The sequence below is a fragment of the Suricata suricatta genome, chromosome X (genome assembly GCF_006229205.1).
Source record: "Suricata suricatta isolate VVHF042 chromosome X, meerkat_22Aug2017_6uvM2_HiC, whole genome shotgun sequence".
NCBI classification, from domain to species: domain Eukaryota; kingdom Metazoa; phylum Chordata; class Mammalia; order Carnivora; family Herpestidae; genus Suricata; species Suricata suricatta.
This window is the reverse complement of record NC_043717.1, coordinates 108,841,582-108,855,891: the sequence shown is the minus strand read 5'-3', so window position 1 is coordinate 108,855,891 and position 14,310 is coordinate 108,841,582. Positions and strand designations below refer to the sequence as shown.

The window sequence follows — 14,310 nt, the reverse complement described above, 5'->3', positions numbered from 1 at the left end:
CAATTTTCCCAGCACCACCTGCTAAAGAGGCAGTCTTTTCTCCATTGGATACTCTTTCCTGCTTTGTCAAAAATTAATTGACCATACATTTGTGGGCCCAGCTCTGGATTCTCTATTCTATTCCATTGGTCTATGTGTCTGTTGTGATAGAGAATTTAAAGCAATGATCATAAAGATACTCATTGAACTCAAGGAAAGATTGAAGGGCATTGGTGAGACACTTCACAAAGATTAAAGTAACATATCAGAGATGCAGGAACTCTAGACATGCAATTAAAAATACAATAGAATACACAGTAGGCTACAGGAATCAGAGGATCATATTAGTGATCTGAAGGATAGAGTAATGTAAATCATCAAGCTGAACAGATAAGAGATAAATACTTCATAATGATAATAGGCTTAAGGAATTCAGTGACTCCATCAAACACAACAACACTCACATTATAGGGATCCCAGGAGGAGGAGGAGAGAGAAAAGAGGGCATGAAATGTGTTAGAAGATATAATAACTAAAAACTTCACAAATATAGAGAGAAAAATAGGCATTCAGATTCAGGATGCAAGGAGATCGGCCAACAAATTCAACCCAAGGAATTCTATACCAATATACACAGCAATAAAATGGCAAAAATAAGTGATAAAAAAAGTATTTTAAAGATTTTAAGAGAAAAAAAAGATGGTTACACATAAAGCAAACCCAATAAGGTGATCAGCTGATTTTTCAGCAGAAACTTTGCAGACTAGAAGGGAGTGGAAAGATATATTCAAAGTGCTGAAAGGGAAAAGTCTGTAGCCAAGAACATTCTATGCAGCAAGGCTATCATTCAGAATATAAGGAGAGATGAATAATTTCTCAGATAAACAAAATCTAAAGGGGTTCATGACAACTAAACCAAGCCTACAAGAAATACTAAAGGGGAATCTTTGAGGGGAAAGAAAAGACTATAAGTAGGAGTAAGAAAGGTATAAAACACAAAAGGTGTAAAAATAAATATATCTGGAAACATCAGTCAAGGGATTCATAAAATAAAAGGATGTAGAATATGAGGACAAATACTTGAAACAAGGAGGGGGAAGAGTAAAGAATGAGTTCAAAAGTAAGTGATCATTTTCTTAATATAGACTGCTATTTGCAGATGTTATATATAAACCAAATGGTAACCAAAAATCAGAAAACAATAATAGAAATGCAAAAAATAAAGAGTAAGGAACTCAAGTATATCTCTAAAGAGAACCAAAAAACCATGAAAGAGAGAAAGAAAAGAGGATCAGAAGAAAACCACAGAAACAGCCACAAAACAAATAATGAAATGTTAATAAATACATATATACCGATAGTTACGTGGAATGTAAGTGAACTAAATGCTCTAATCAAAAGACATAGGGTGTCAGAGTAGGAAAAAAAAACAAAACAAGACCCATCCATATGTTTCTTACAAACACTCATTTCAGACCTAAAGACACATGCTGATTGGAAGTGAGGGGATGGATAAACATTTATCATGCAAATAGATGAATGGATGTAACAAGAAAGAGTAGCAATATTTATATCAGACAATATGGGCCTTTAATGAAAGTCTATAAACAGACATAAAGAAGGATGCTATAAAATAATAAAGGGGACAATCCAACTCAAAGATATAACAATTGTAAATATTTATGTATCCAACATAACAATTGTAAATATTTATTTATGTATCTAACATGTAATCACCCAAATACATAAAATAGTTAATAATAAACAAAGGAACTAATCAATAGTAATACAGTAATGGTAGGGAACTTTAACAACACACTTACAGCAATGAACAGATCATGTAAGCAGAAAATCAACAGTGGCTTTCCATGACACACTGAGCTAGATAGATTTAACAGATATGTTCAGAAGATTCCATCCTAAAACAGCAGACTACAATTTTTTTTTCAAGTGTACATGTACCATTCTCCAGAATAGATCATATATTCGGCCATGTAACAAGTCATAATTCAAAAAGAAGTCATACCATGCATCTTTTCTGACTACAATGCTATGAAACTGGAAATCAACCACAAGAAAATATAAATATCTGGAAAGAGCATTAATTTATGTAGGTTAAGTTACATGCTACCAGACAATGAGTGGGTCAACAAAGAAATCAAAAAGTACATAGAAACAAATGAAAATGAAAACACAATGGTCCAAACCCCTTGGGATACAGCAAAAGCAGTCCTAAGAGGGAGGTTTATAGCAATACAGGCTTACCTCAAGAAGCAAGAAAAATCTCAACCTAACCTTACACCTAAAGAGCTAGATAAAGAACAACAAACAAATATAAAACCAGCAGAAACAAGGAAATAATAAAAATTAGAGTGGAAATAAATGATATAGAAACTAAAAAATGTAATTAAATAGATCAATGAAACCAGGAGCTGGTTCTCTGAAAAAATCAACAAAATTAATAAACATTTAGCAAGACTGAAGCCAAAGCAAAGGCTTTGAAGGCCAAGAAAGCAGTACTGAAAGGCGTCCATAGTCATAAAAAAAAGAAGATCTGCACGTCACCTACATTCCAACGGCCCAAGACACCAAGACACTGCGTCTCTGAAGGCAGCCCAAATATCCTTGAAAGAGTGCCCAGGAGAAACAAGCTTGACTACTATGCCATCATCAAGTTCCCGCTGACAACCGAGTCAGCCATGAAGAAAATAGAAGACAACAACACTCTTGTGTTCAATGTGGATGTCAAGGCCAACAAGCACCAGATCAAACAGGCTGTGAAGAAGCTCTATGACATTGACGTGGCCAAGGTCAACACTCTGATCAGGCCTGATGGAGAAAAGAAAGCCTATGTTTGACTGGCTCCTGACTATGATGCTTTGGATGTTGCCAACAAGATTGGGATCATCTAAACGAATCCAGCTGGCTAAATCTAAATATCCTTTTTTTCACCATAAAAAAACAGAAATATTGAGAAAGAGAGAGAAGTACTCAAAATCGGAAATGAAAGGGGGGGGGGAAGAACAACCAACACCACAGAAATACAAACAATTGTAAAAGATTATTATGAAAAGCTCTATGCTGATAAATTGGACAACCCAGAAGAAATGCATAAAATGCTAGAAGCATAAAATCTACCAAAACTGAACTAGGAAGAATAGAAAATTTGAACAGATTGATTATTAGCAAGGACATTGAATCGGTAATCACAAATTCAAAACAAACAAAAATGAGGACCAGATGGTTCCCCCGGGGAATTATACCAAACATTTATTTATTTTTAAGTTTATTATTTTGACAGAGAGACAGACAGTGTGAGTGGGGGAAGGGCAGAGAGAGAGAGAGAGAGAGAGAGAGAGAGAGAGAGAGAGACAGAATCTGAAGCAGGCTTCAGCACAGAGCCTAACACAGGGCTCGAACTCCGAGACCAAGATCATGACCTGAGCCAAAGTCAGATGTTTAACCGACTGAACCACCCAGGCACCCTCTACCAAACATTTAAAGAAGAGTTAAAACCTATTCCTAGAAACCTAATAGGGGACCATGGGAACGGGAAAGGGGGGAAAAGAGTTGGGGAGAGGGAGTGAGGCAAATCATGAGAGACTTTTGAATGCTGAGAACAAACTAAGGGCTGAGGAGGGAGGGGGAGGGGAAGGGGTGATTGTCGTGAAGGGGGACACTTGCAAGGAAGAGCACTGGGTGTTATATGAAAAGCAACTTGGTAATAAACTATTTAAAAAAATGAAAGCATTCATGTGAAAACTAAACAAAAACAAAAACAAAAACAAAACTTATTCCTCTCAAACAATCCCAAAACATAGAAGGCAAACTTCCAAATTCATTCTATGAGACTAATATCACCCTGATTCCAAAACCAGATAAAGATACCACAAGAGAGAAGAATTCCAGGCAAATATCTCTCATGAACATAGATGCAAAAATCCAAAACAAATATTTATATAATCTTCTAATCCTTAGTCAGTAATGTGTTCAGTGTGCTGGAGGACAAGAATAGCCAGACTGGCTAATTTGTAGAGGGAAGAATGGTTAGAGAAGAGCTCAGAGGAGAATGGAAGACTCAATTTATGAAGTGCTTTCTAGGTAAGGGAAGGACATTGAAATTTATTTCAGGTATGATTAAAAATGTTTAAGGGATTTTAAGCTATAGGTTTTAGGCAGCTCTGGCTGCTTCTTTATTTTACCTAACTACCTAAAATGATCCTTCACGCCTTGTGTAGTTTAGCAGCCAAATATTTGGGCAAGGTTTGCACAGAGATTTGGGGACTCACTCTCTCAGTGGTTGTGTTGCTTCCAGGGCTTTCCCCTGAATCTTCAGCTCTTTGGCCAGCCTTGGGCTCTATCCTCTGATATATTAAGCCAGTACATTTTTCAATTTCTGACCATCTTACAAACATTACTCAGCACAGTTTTGCCGTCTGTTATTTAGTGGGAGACTTCTTTATGGTTTCTGCCTGCATTTTTTAATCAGAGCCCCAGAGTCTTGCTCATGTGTGTATAGTGTAATGGTCAACCAAAATTTAGGGCAGAGTTATATGCAGAATTATGTTCAAACATTTCTCTTTCTCTTTTTGTCCCTAGGAATACACCATTGATGTATTTTTTCGACAGACATGGCACGATGAAAGACTTAAATTTGATGGACCCATGAAGATCCTTCCACTGAACAATCTCCTGGCTAGCAAGATCTGGACCCCTGACACCTTCTTTCATAATGGCAAGAAATCAGTAGCCCATAACATGACCACACCTAACAAGCTGCTCAGACTGGTGGACAATGGAACCCTACTCTATACAATGAGGTCAGAGAGTGATGATCCCCCCATCTAAAGTATACTGGAGTGGGACTGGTTTTGAAAGCACCATGTTTTGGGCTTGAAAACAGTATATTTAAGCTATCCATCAGTCTGTCAAGTTTACAGATTAGAAATGCACATATAGGTGTATACTTCTTAACATATTTGCAGGTATACACATTTACAGACATGTATATGATACATACACATAAAAACAGAATTGGACATATGAACATTCTCAGATATACAAATATATGTTCATGATGTATAAATTCATGCATACTCAGAAATGTATGTGGATTAACACATAAGTATATATATATTCAAGGACACATAAATATACAAATTCATAGTCATATACACAGACAGAGCACAGTGACAGTCAGAATGGACTCTTTAATTGCAGCAACAAACTTCCCTTATTGTGCAGAATTGAGAATCAAATGAGATAATGATGGGTATTTTCTGAGTGTTATAGATAATATATACACAAAATTATAGCAACACATATTTTATCCCACGTTGCCTGGGAATGCTGAGGACTTTAATGTAAGTGAGGTTTTCAAACAACTTAAGAATGTTTCTTTTATTATCACATATATATGATATTTAATATACATTTATAATTATATATACTATGTATAATTTTGCCTTCAAAAAGAATGACTACTTTTTTACCCAATATTTGCCATTTATATTGGTCTTTTATTTTCTCATATAATTTCTCTTCTCTCTGAAGAGCTTTCTTTAGTGATTCTTTTTAGTGTCTTTTACATTCTTTCTTTATTTTATTTTTCAATAGTTTACTGTCAAATTGGTTTCCATATAATACCCAGTGCTCTTCCCCACAAGTGCCCTGACTTAAAAAAAAAACATTTCCAATTCCATAATATTCTTTGCCCCAATGCTAAAAATCTTTCTTGATTCTTGTTTTATGTTTTTGATAGCTCCTATGCTGTCAGTTCTCCTGAAGCTCCCTTCCACATTAATAAGTGTCAACTTTATTGAATGGAAAAATGTGATCCTTCAGCACAGATTCTGTGGCTGTTTTGAAATTTGTGTATTTGTCATTTTATACAGTGAAAATGAAATAATACATGCCTGGTAAACATGTAGTGAATACACAAAATGTCCTTGCCCATATGCTAGTCCTTAGTTACCTTAAATTTGCTATTTATTGATGTTTTTTCCTGAAAAATTTTGGTAGGTAAGATGATAGGCAAAGAATGGAAAGCAAGTGGATAATTAAGTAAAAAGTTGAATTAGAGAGGAGGAGTTGAGAGACTAGAGGAGAGATGAAAATAGAGGCAAGAATGATGGAGAAAAGAAAGAAGGAAAGTGGATAGAAAGGGAAAAAGAAGGTAGAGAGAGGAAGAGAGGTATAATCTGGAAGAAAAATCAATAAAATTAGCATACATATTTTATTGATCTCTTCCCAGATCTTATATATTTACATATATGTGTGTATATATGTTTTTGTTGCTCCTGGTTATTAGTATTAACATTAATTTTTGTACTATTAGAATGTAGTTAAGAAAACTGTTGGTATAAAGTACAAGAAAGAGAGGAAGACATTGTAGGCAGAGAAAACCAAGTGAGCAGTTATGGGAAATGGAATGGTTTCCTTCAACAAAACCAAGAAAATGAGATGGTCAGCTTTTAATTTTATATATGGCACTCTAATTACTGTGTAAAGGATGCATTTGAAGAGAACAAAACTGGAATTAGGGAAACTGGTTAGTAGATAGTTTAGATAGTCTAAGCAAGTAGTAGTGAAATTCTAATTCAGAGCAGTGGATTAAGATGGAGAAGGGGAGATACACTGAGGAAAGATGGGGGACAGGAGTCAAGGTAGTATGTTCTCAAATAACATAGGTGAATGATGGTGCTACAAAGTAGCACAGATCATATAATAGAGGAGAAATTTAGATAGGATAAATCTACAAGGTTAATTTTGGGCAAGATAAGCTTTAAATGATTGTAGATTATTCAGGAATAGGGCTCTAAGAGGTGTTGGATATACAAATCTTAAGATTAAAAGACAGATACAAACTAGAGATGTAAAATTTGGTATTGTTAATATATTGGGATAACCATGTCCCATGTGAATGGATGTGATCTCTTCAGGAAAGTATGCAGAATGAGAAAATCATACCAATGATTAAATCATGTAGCATCATTATTATAGCAGTAGGGGAGGAAGAGGAACCTATAAAGGACCAAGCAGAAAAAGTAAGGAAGGTGTTAGTAGAACTCCTAGTGTACAGTATCTTTAAATCTAAGTGTGCTAGTCAGTACTGCCACTTTCAGTATTTCCAATTCATATCCTTCTAGGTATATAGTAGTATTTTACTTCCATAGCGTCTTGAAGGTAGGCATGTATAGGTGACTTTGACTAACCAAATGTGACTGGAATGGATATAAAATGTGTAATTTCTGAGGAAGGCTGGGAAATTTTAATAGCAGTACTTAATTTTGCATGTTCCTCTCCCCTGGCTACAGTGAGTAGCATTATGCCAAGTGGCCTTGACACTTTCATTTTGTGTTCCTTATTGAAGATTATATTGAAGAGAAGGCCCCACAACCTGAGATAGACAGGTAGTGTGAGTGAGAAATAAATCTTTATTGTTTTAGGACACTGAAATTTTACAATTTTTTGTTAGTGCATGTTAATTTAACCTATTTTGACTGATATGTCAAAGGAATAAAGGGCATTAAAAAAGATGACAGATCACTAATAATAACACCAGTAGTAGCATAAATATAAAAGTTAACACCAATATAGTATTTACAATATGCTATGGACTGTTCTTATCAATCCACTTTTATAAACTAATGACATTGTAAGATGGTACTATTATTCCCCCTTTACAGATGAGAAAACTGAGACAAGAGTGAGTAAGAAAAAAATTAGGATCACCAAGGGAGTAAATGGTTGAGCCAGCATTCATACTCTGGCAGTCTTGCTACAAGTTCATCCTCTGTACTATTATTTATGCATTTTGAAAACATTTTTGGTTATTACAAAGAGATCAAGAATATAGAAAATTAGATGTATTAAATTTGGCAACATAGAAGATACTGGCATTTTTCACATATACTGTTTCAGCATATTGTTTAGTATATATTCAATATATTGTTTAGAGTTTTTAGGAGTTGGCATAGAAGTAGTGAAGATAGTAAACAAAGAAAATACTTTCTGAGATCTTGTTTGAAAATGAAAGTAATGAGTATATAATAGATACATTCAGGGTAAAATAAATAGTTGCTTTTTTTAAGGTAGGGACTGGTACTTATTTGTGAGATAGCAGAAAGTTGACTGATATCAGGAAGACAAAGGCTGAAGATATAGTAGAAATGGGTTTTTGCTGACATCTAGTTCCCAGAGAAAAACATAAGGAGAATGATATCAAAAGTACTGTGAAAGTTTTACTTGAAAAGGAAGAGGGACACCTCTTCTCATACTACATAAAAGGATAAGAGGTTAGACATAAATGTTGAAAAGGAGGTGGGGAGGATATGACAGAGTAGAAATATGAGTAATTATAATGTATGAAGGAGAATTTGGAGAGAATAGAGCTTAATTGGAGAAATATGAGTGAAATACTTCTAAAAAAGTGCATAAAAGAGAAGGTTTTGAAGAGGAGATGGAAGTGTATACAATTGTGGAAAGAATGAAGCAGAGAACATATTAACAGGGGAGGCAATTGTGGAATAAGGTAGTTGGAGAGATGGATGAGGATGGGGAGATGTGAATGAGTAAAAATCCATAAGAAAATGAAGAGAAAGTGAGGGGCAGGAAATGATATCAGTACATAGAGATTGAGGAGAAAGAATAGAGAACAAATGAAGAGAACAGGATAATGGAGAAAGTGAATAATAAAAGAAAAAGAGGATCAAGTATACGTTTGAGTTTTGGAGGAGTGATAGAAAAAAAGAAGAAAGGCAAGGAGAAGATAAGAATGTTGAAATATGAAGAAGATAGAAATATGATGAGATATGAAGATTGAGGAGGCCAGCAGATGAAGCAGATCAAAGGATTAGTCACCAGAAAATAAAGTTAGATGAATGGGAAGAAAATGACCATTACGTCCTTCATCCCAGTCTGAATTGGACAAGAAAGTGGACTTTGATAAAATAGGAATCTATGTGTAATGCCTGTGTGTTTATTCTGAATTACCGATTAAGGAAGTACAGAAGTTCAGAAGGATTATAAAGCTATTGGTTACCTTACATAGTAAATGATTCACTTTGGACCCAGGAGGGTAGGTCTGGAGGGAGATCTAGGTTCAAAACTGAAAATATTAAAGCTTGGATCTATGGCCCCACAATTTATTCATCTACTGACCTTTTGCAAGACACAAATTATCTATCTGCTGTCTCATTCTGATAATAATGTAGCTGCTGTCTGTCTTACAAACGCATGAAAAGTGCAAATTAGATAAGCTATAAAAGAACACTTATAAATTTTTAGTATTATTCTAAAGCATTATTATTATCATTATTTATTTATTTATTTATTTATTTATTTATTTATTTATTTATTGTTTTGGCCCTTGGAGATCTTATCCTAATTCCATGGAAAACTACAGAGGGTAATCTTTAGAAAAATCTGACCAAATATTGAATAGCTCTGTAACTAGGGCATTTTAGAATGAAAACTTCATCTTGGGACCTCAGGAGAACCATAAAAATGCACGCCAAAGCTCATTACCTGCTGCTTGATTCAGCAGCATACATACTAAAATTAAAACAGTACATAGAAGATGAGCAGAGCACAGATCAGGATGATACATACATTTGTGAAGTATTTTCCTTTTTTGTAGACATAGATATATAGGATACTTCATTTCTATTAATGATATTTATTGAAGCAGATATGGGTAAACATGTTCATTGTGTTTTTCTTTATACCTATTACATGTAAATGTTGCAGAATACATAATGCAGTAAAAGCAAGTTCCACTGATTATTTGAGTAGGAGGGACAAGTATCTATTGAATTTAACCTGATTTTATCCCATTGACTTGAATCACTCATTCAACACATTTATGAGTACTTATTATGTTTAAGGCTTTGAGACATGTGCTGAGCTACAGAGATAAATGACACATTTCATGCTCATAATGACCTTACACTCTAGTAGTTAAAGCAAACATCGTGTACAGATAGCTGCAAAATAATGTAAAAGTGCTTAAACAAAGGGAGGTGTGAAATGTGATGGAATCATAGGGTGAGGAACATCCAAAATCATGTAAAGGCATCAAGGAAATTCGTAAAAGGGAGCCAATTAATCCTGTATCTTGAATCTTGAAGGAGGTATAGGTAACTACCAAACAAATGAGAGATGAGGTGAGCTATAGGAGGGTATTCCAGGCAGAGGAAATAGCATGTACAAAGATAGGTATTAATGAATTGGTATCATGCACCAGAAAATTCATATCTTTTGTTAGAGCTTTCATTTATTTATTTTTCCAAAAGTATTTGTATAGGGCTTAATGAGACCCAAACAGTATTCTGGGCACTAGGGATAAAGTGGTGAACAAAAATAGATGTGGTCTCTGCCCTCATACAGCTTACATTCTAGTGGGTAAATCAAACTATAATGATAACAAAATAAGTGCTATGATCAGTGAAGTTTAGAGTACTGTGGAAGCACTAGCAGGGACAATGAAGTGAGTCTGTGGGGGAATTTCTACAATGAATTTCAGAGCAAACCACTTTTAAACTGAGACTTAAAACATATGTAGAAATAAATTAGACTAAAAAATAAGGAGGCAATGTTCTAGAGAGACTATAGCCAATATGAAGTCCAGGAGGAAGAGGTGGGGTAAGTAGTAATGAAACACTAAAGAAATGAAAAGAAATTCAGTATTACTGGAACCATGAAGTAATGTGCAGTGTAATGGGGTGGAGCGTGATACTTACGAGCTACATTGGCATAAAAATGATAGGGGCCCATTAAAAAGTTTATTGCAAGGGAATGGCACAGATTTGTATTTTAGACAGATCACTCTGAGAACAATGTGAAAGGTAGATTGGAAGAAGGCAAGGATAAAGATGAGCTGTATATATGAGCTATAATACTCTAAGAATAATATTAATAACAACTATTGTGTTGATCACCTATTATGTGCCAGACACTTTATGTAAAACATCTCTCATCTTCACAAAAACTGTTCAATATAGGTGTTATTATCCCTCTAGAACTGATCCAAAAAGTGCACTTAGCAGGTCTATCTCAAACTACTTCTTTTTCCACTAAAAAGGTTTTAAAGAAGAATATGGATATACAATATGTAGAATTGGTAGTTTTGGTACCTGATTGGAAGTTGGTGAGAGTCAGGATGTTGTATGAGTGCTACCAATAAGTAAAGAAGTCTCCTGGCATAATGAAATTACTAAGGGTTAGAAAAAAAAAAAGAAAAAGAAAAATGATAATAATCCAAGTATTAACATTCCCATTGAATGTGGAAAAATTAAGTTTTTTTGGAAAATGGCAGTGATAAAGAGAGGTAGTGGTAAATATAGCCAAATAGCTTATCTATTTGAAAGGATTTCTGCATAATAGATGCGGGACAATAATCTGGAAGTGATACAGAATATATTCATCCTGTACTTATAGGGAAGCATTATTGATTTTTTAAAAAATGGAGTAGCATAATCAGATCATTTGTATTACAATTTGATGACCCCAAAATGTACAATAGTTTAAACCTGATAGAAGTATATTTCTTCTTCCTTACATTTATAAAGCAGGTGTTCCTCATTGGCAAGTGGTTCATTCCTAAGTAGTGTTTCAGGGACCCATGCTCTTTTTATCTGGTGTCTCTGCCATATTCTATACAGGTTTTCAAGACCACTGTGCTTCTTTGTACTAAGTAGAAGATGAAAGAGCATTCAGGACTGTATGTGGGAGGTGTTTAAAATATGGGTCTTGAGTGGCATACCTATTTCTACTGATAGTTCTTTGACTAGAATGAGGTCCCATGGACATACCTAACTGCAAGAGAGGCTGAGAAAAGCAATATTGCTATGTTCCCAAGTAAAAGTGAAAAAGGATTTAGTGAATAGCTGAAAGTCTCTGCCAATTCCAGAGTTGTTGTTGTTGTTGTTGTTGTTGTTAAAGTGTCAGGTTGTACTCTGGAGAATCAGCTGGAAGCAGGGATACCAGTTACTTGACCATTTTGTAATCTAGGAAAGACTGTTCAGGGATGAAGCAAAAGCAGTACAAAATGAGAGTGGAGAAGAAAGTGGAGGCTTTCAAAAGAACTTGGTGTCCAACTAGATATGGGGTAATGAGGAATAAGGAATATTGAGAATGAATATTGGATACTGGGAAGATTGTGTTGCTATTATTTTATTTTTTAAAAGCTGTGTAGAAGAAGCAGAAGATACTTTATACAGAGGAAAGTGTGTTTAGAGAATCTGCACTTATTTAGGATTTTCTATATGTCAGGTGGTGTGCCAGGTGTTTCACACATATTTATCTCATTTCTCATGGCAGTGATTGTGCATTGTGCAATGCATCCAGTATTGTGATTAAGAAGGTAGGTTCTGCAATAAGACTACTTCTGGTCTTTTATCTGTAAAATGTAGTGAATCATAACAATGCCTGTCTCATACGGCTACTGTGGGGAGTAAATATGATAAGCCATAGGAATTGCTTGATATATATCCTGGCACACGTCTACTTAGGAGGCTTTTATTTTAATAATCTCCACTTTTTTCATTAGTAAACTGAAGTTTCAATAGAGCCAAAGTCACACCACTAAGTGGCAGAGGTGGTACAGAAACCCAAGTCACTTTTAGGTTAAAGCAAACACTATTCCTTCCACTGCATCCTACCACTTCTTCTAAGAAAGGAATGTAGGGGATATAGAGTTTAAGTATAACAAGTCTGAAGTGGACATCACAAGCTGCAGTTTAAAATTCAGGTCTTAAACTCAGAACTTTGACACAATGAAATTTTATAAAATTGGATGCATTGTATAAAGTATCTTCTTGTGTTAAGGTACACAGTAATAGTACCCCATATTTAGCTGAAAATTAAAGAAAATAAGAACTTACTTCTCAGGACGCCTGGGTGGCTCAGTTGGTTGAGCATCTGGCTTCAGCTCAGGTCATGATTTAGAGGTTTGTGGATTTGAGCCCCGCATCAGGCTCTGTGCTGACAGTTCAGACCCTGGAGCCTATCTTCGGATTCTGTATCTCCTTCTCTCTCTGACCCTCCCCTGCTCACGCTGTCTCTCTCTTTCTCTCATAAATAAATAAAACATTAAAAAATTAAAAAAAAGAGCTTGCTTCTCTGTGATGTACCATTGAGAAGAAAGTGGCATTTTTGAAGCAATTAAAAGATGCATACTGTGGGGTACCTGGGAGGCTTAGTCACTTAAGCATCTGGCTTCACCTCAGGTCATGATCTCACAGTTCATGTGTTCGAGCCCTGCATCAGGCTCCGTGCTGACCACTAGCTCAGAGGCTAGAGCCTGCTTCAGATTCTGTCTCCCTCTCTCTTTGACCCTCCCCTGCTCCTGCTGTCTCTGTTTCTAAAAAATTAAAAAAAAAAAGTCTTTAACAAAAAAAAAAAAGCTACTGTAATGTTCAGAGCTTCATGCCTTCCTTTATTCTTTGATTTGTATGATTGAGTCACTTTTGCTTATGTACTTGGATATTCCAAATACAGATTATTTCAAAGGCAAATTGTGGAAATGTTAACAGTAAAACTAGTCTCTTCCTAGTTTAGATGCAAATAGCTTGCACATGAATCTTTATTATAGAGATTGCCTCTGAAATGACCAGGAACCAGGGAGGGCATTTGGTCATATTGTTAGCTGTATAGAATTTAATGTAATCAAATCAACCAAACACTGATAGCTTTGTTTCACAGTTTTTTTTAATATAATGGCTTTTGTTATAGGGGATTCCACCTGTAGTTCCTCTTTCATTAAGCTAGAAGCTGCTCACAGAACCACAGTTAGTGAGCCTCACTCTAATGAACAGAAGTAAGAGCATAGAAGATATAGAGTGGCTCATTTTGGGCTCTAAGAAAGAAAGTTTACAATTAGGTGAGAAGCAAGTAATAGTACAGGTCCTCAGTCAATCACAAATTATGCAATGTACTCTGTGTGGTAATATCAACCGCTACCCTTGAAAAGCTCATATCGTAGCAAGAAAGGTAGGACATATCATTCACTGTACTATGAAGCATAATGAAATCTTCACAAAAGCCAACAATGAAGTGCTGTGAACTAAAAAGTACAGGTTTCGTTATGACTTGGAAGCATGGGTCCAGATATGAGATATGAGAGGGCTTTACAGAGGAACTGGCACTGAGCTGAAAGGAAGAAAGGAAGAGTGTATTCCAAGTGGTCAACTTCAAGAGGAAAATCAGGGTCTTGAAATAACAAGAATTGCCTTTAAAATTTTTTTAAATGTTTTTTATTTATTTTTGAGACACATACAGAGAATGAATGGGGGAGGAGCAGAGAGAGAGAGAGAGGGAGACACAGAATCT

At 35.3% G+C, this 14,310-nt stretch overlaps 1 protein-coding gene and 1 non-coding gene across 2 annotated transcripts in view; both read left to right on the top strand.

Moving 5' to 3' along the window:
* The window catches only part of GABRA3 (gamma-aminobutyric acid type A receptor alpha3 subunit), a 276,021-nt gene that overhangs the window by 196,704 nt on the left and 65,007 nt on the right, over positions 1-14,310 (top strand). Inside the window, exon 5 of the mRNA XM_029929923.1 lies at positions 4,579-4,799. Coding sequence (XP_029785783.1) covers positions 4,579-4,799 — 221 coding nt within the window. The remainder of the gene's footprint in view (positions 1-4,578; positions 4,800-14,310) is intronic.
* Positions 9,511-9,615, top strand: LOC115284494. Its single transcript, XR_003905242.1, has one exon. It is a non-coding gene; the product is annotated as a U6 spliceosomal RNA (small nuclear RNA).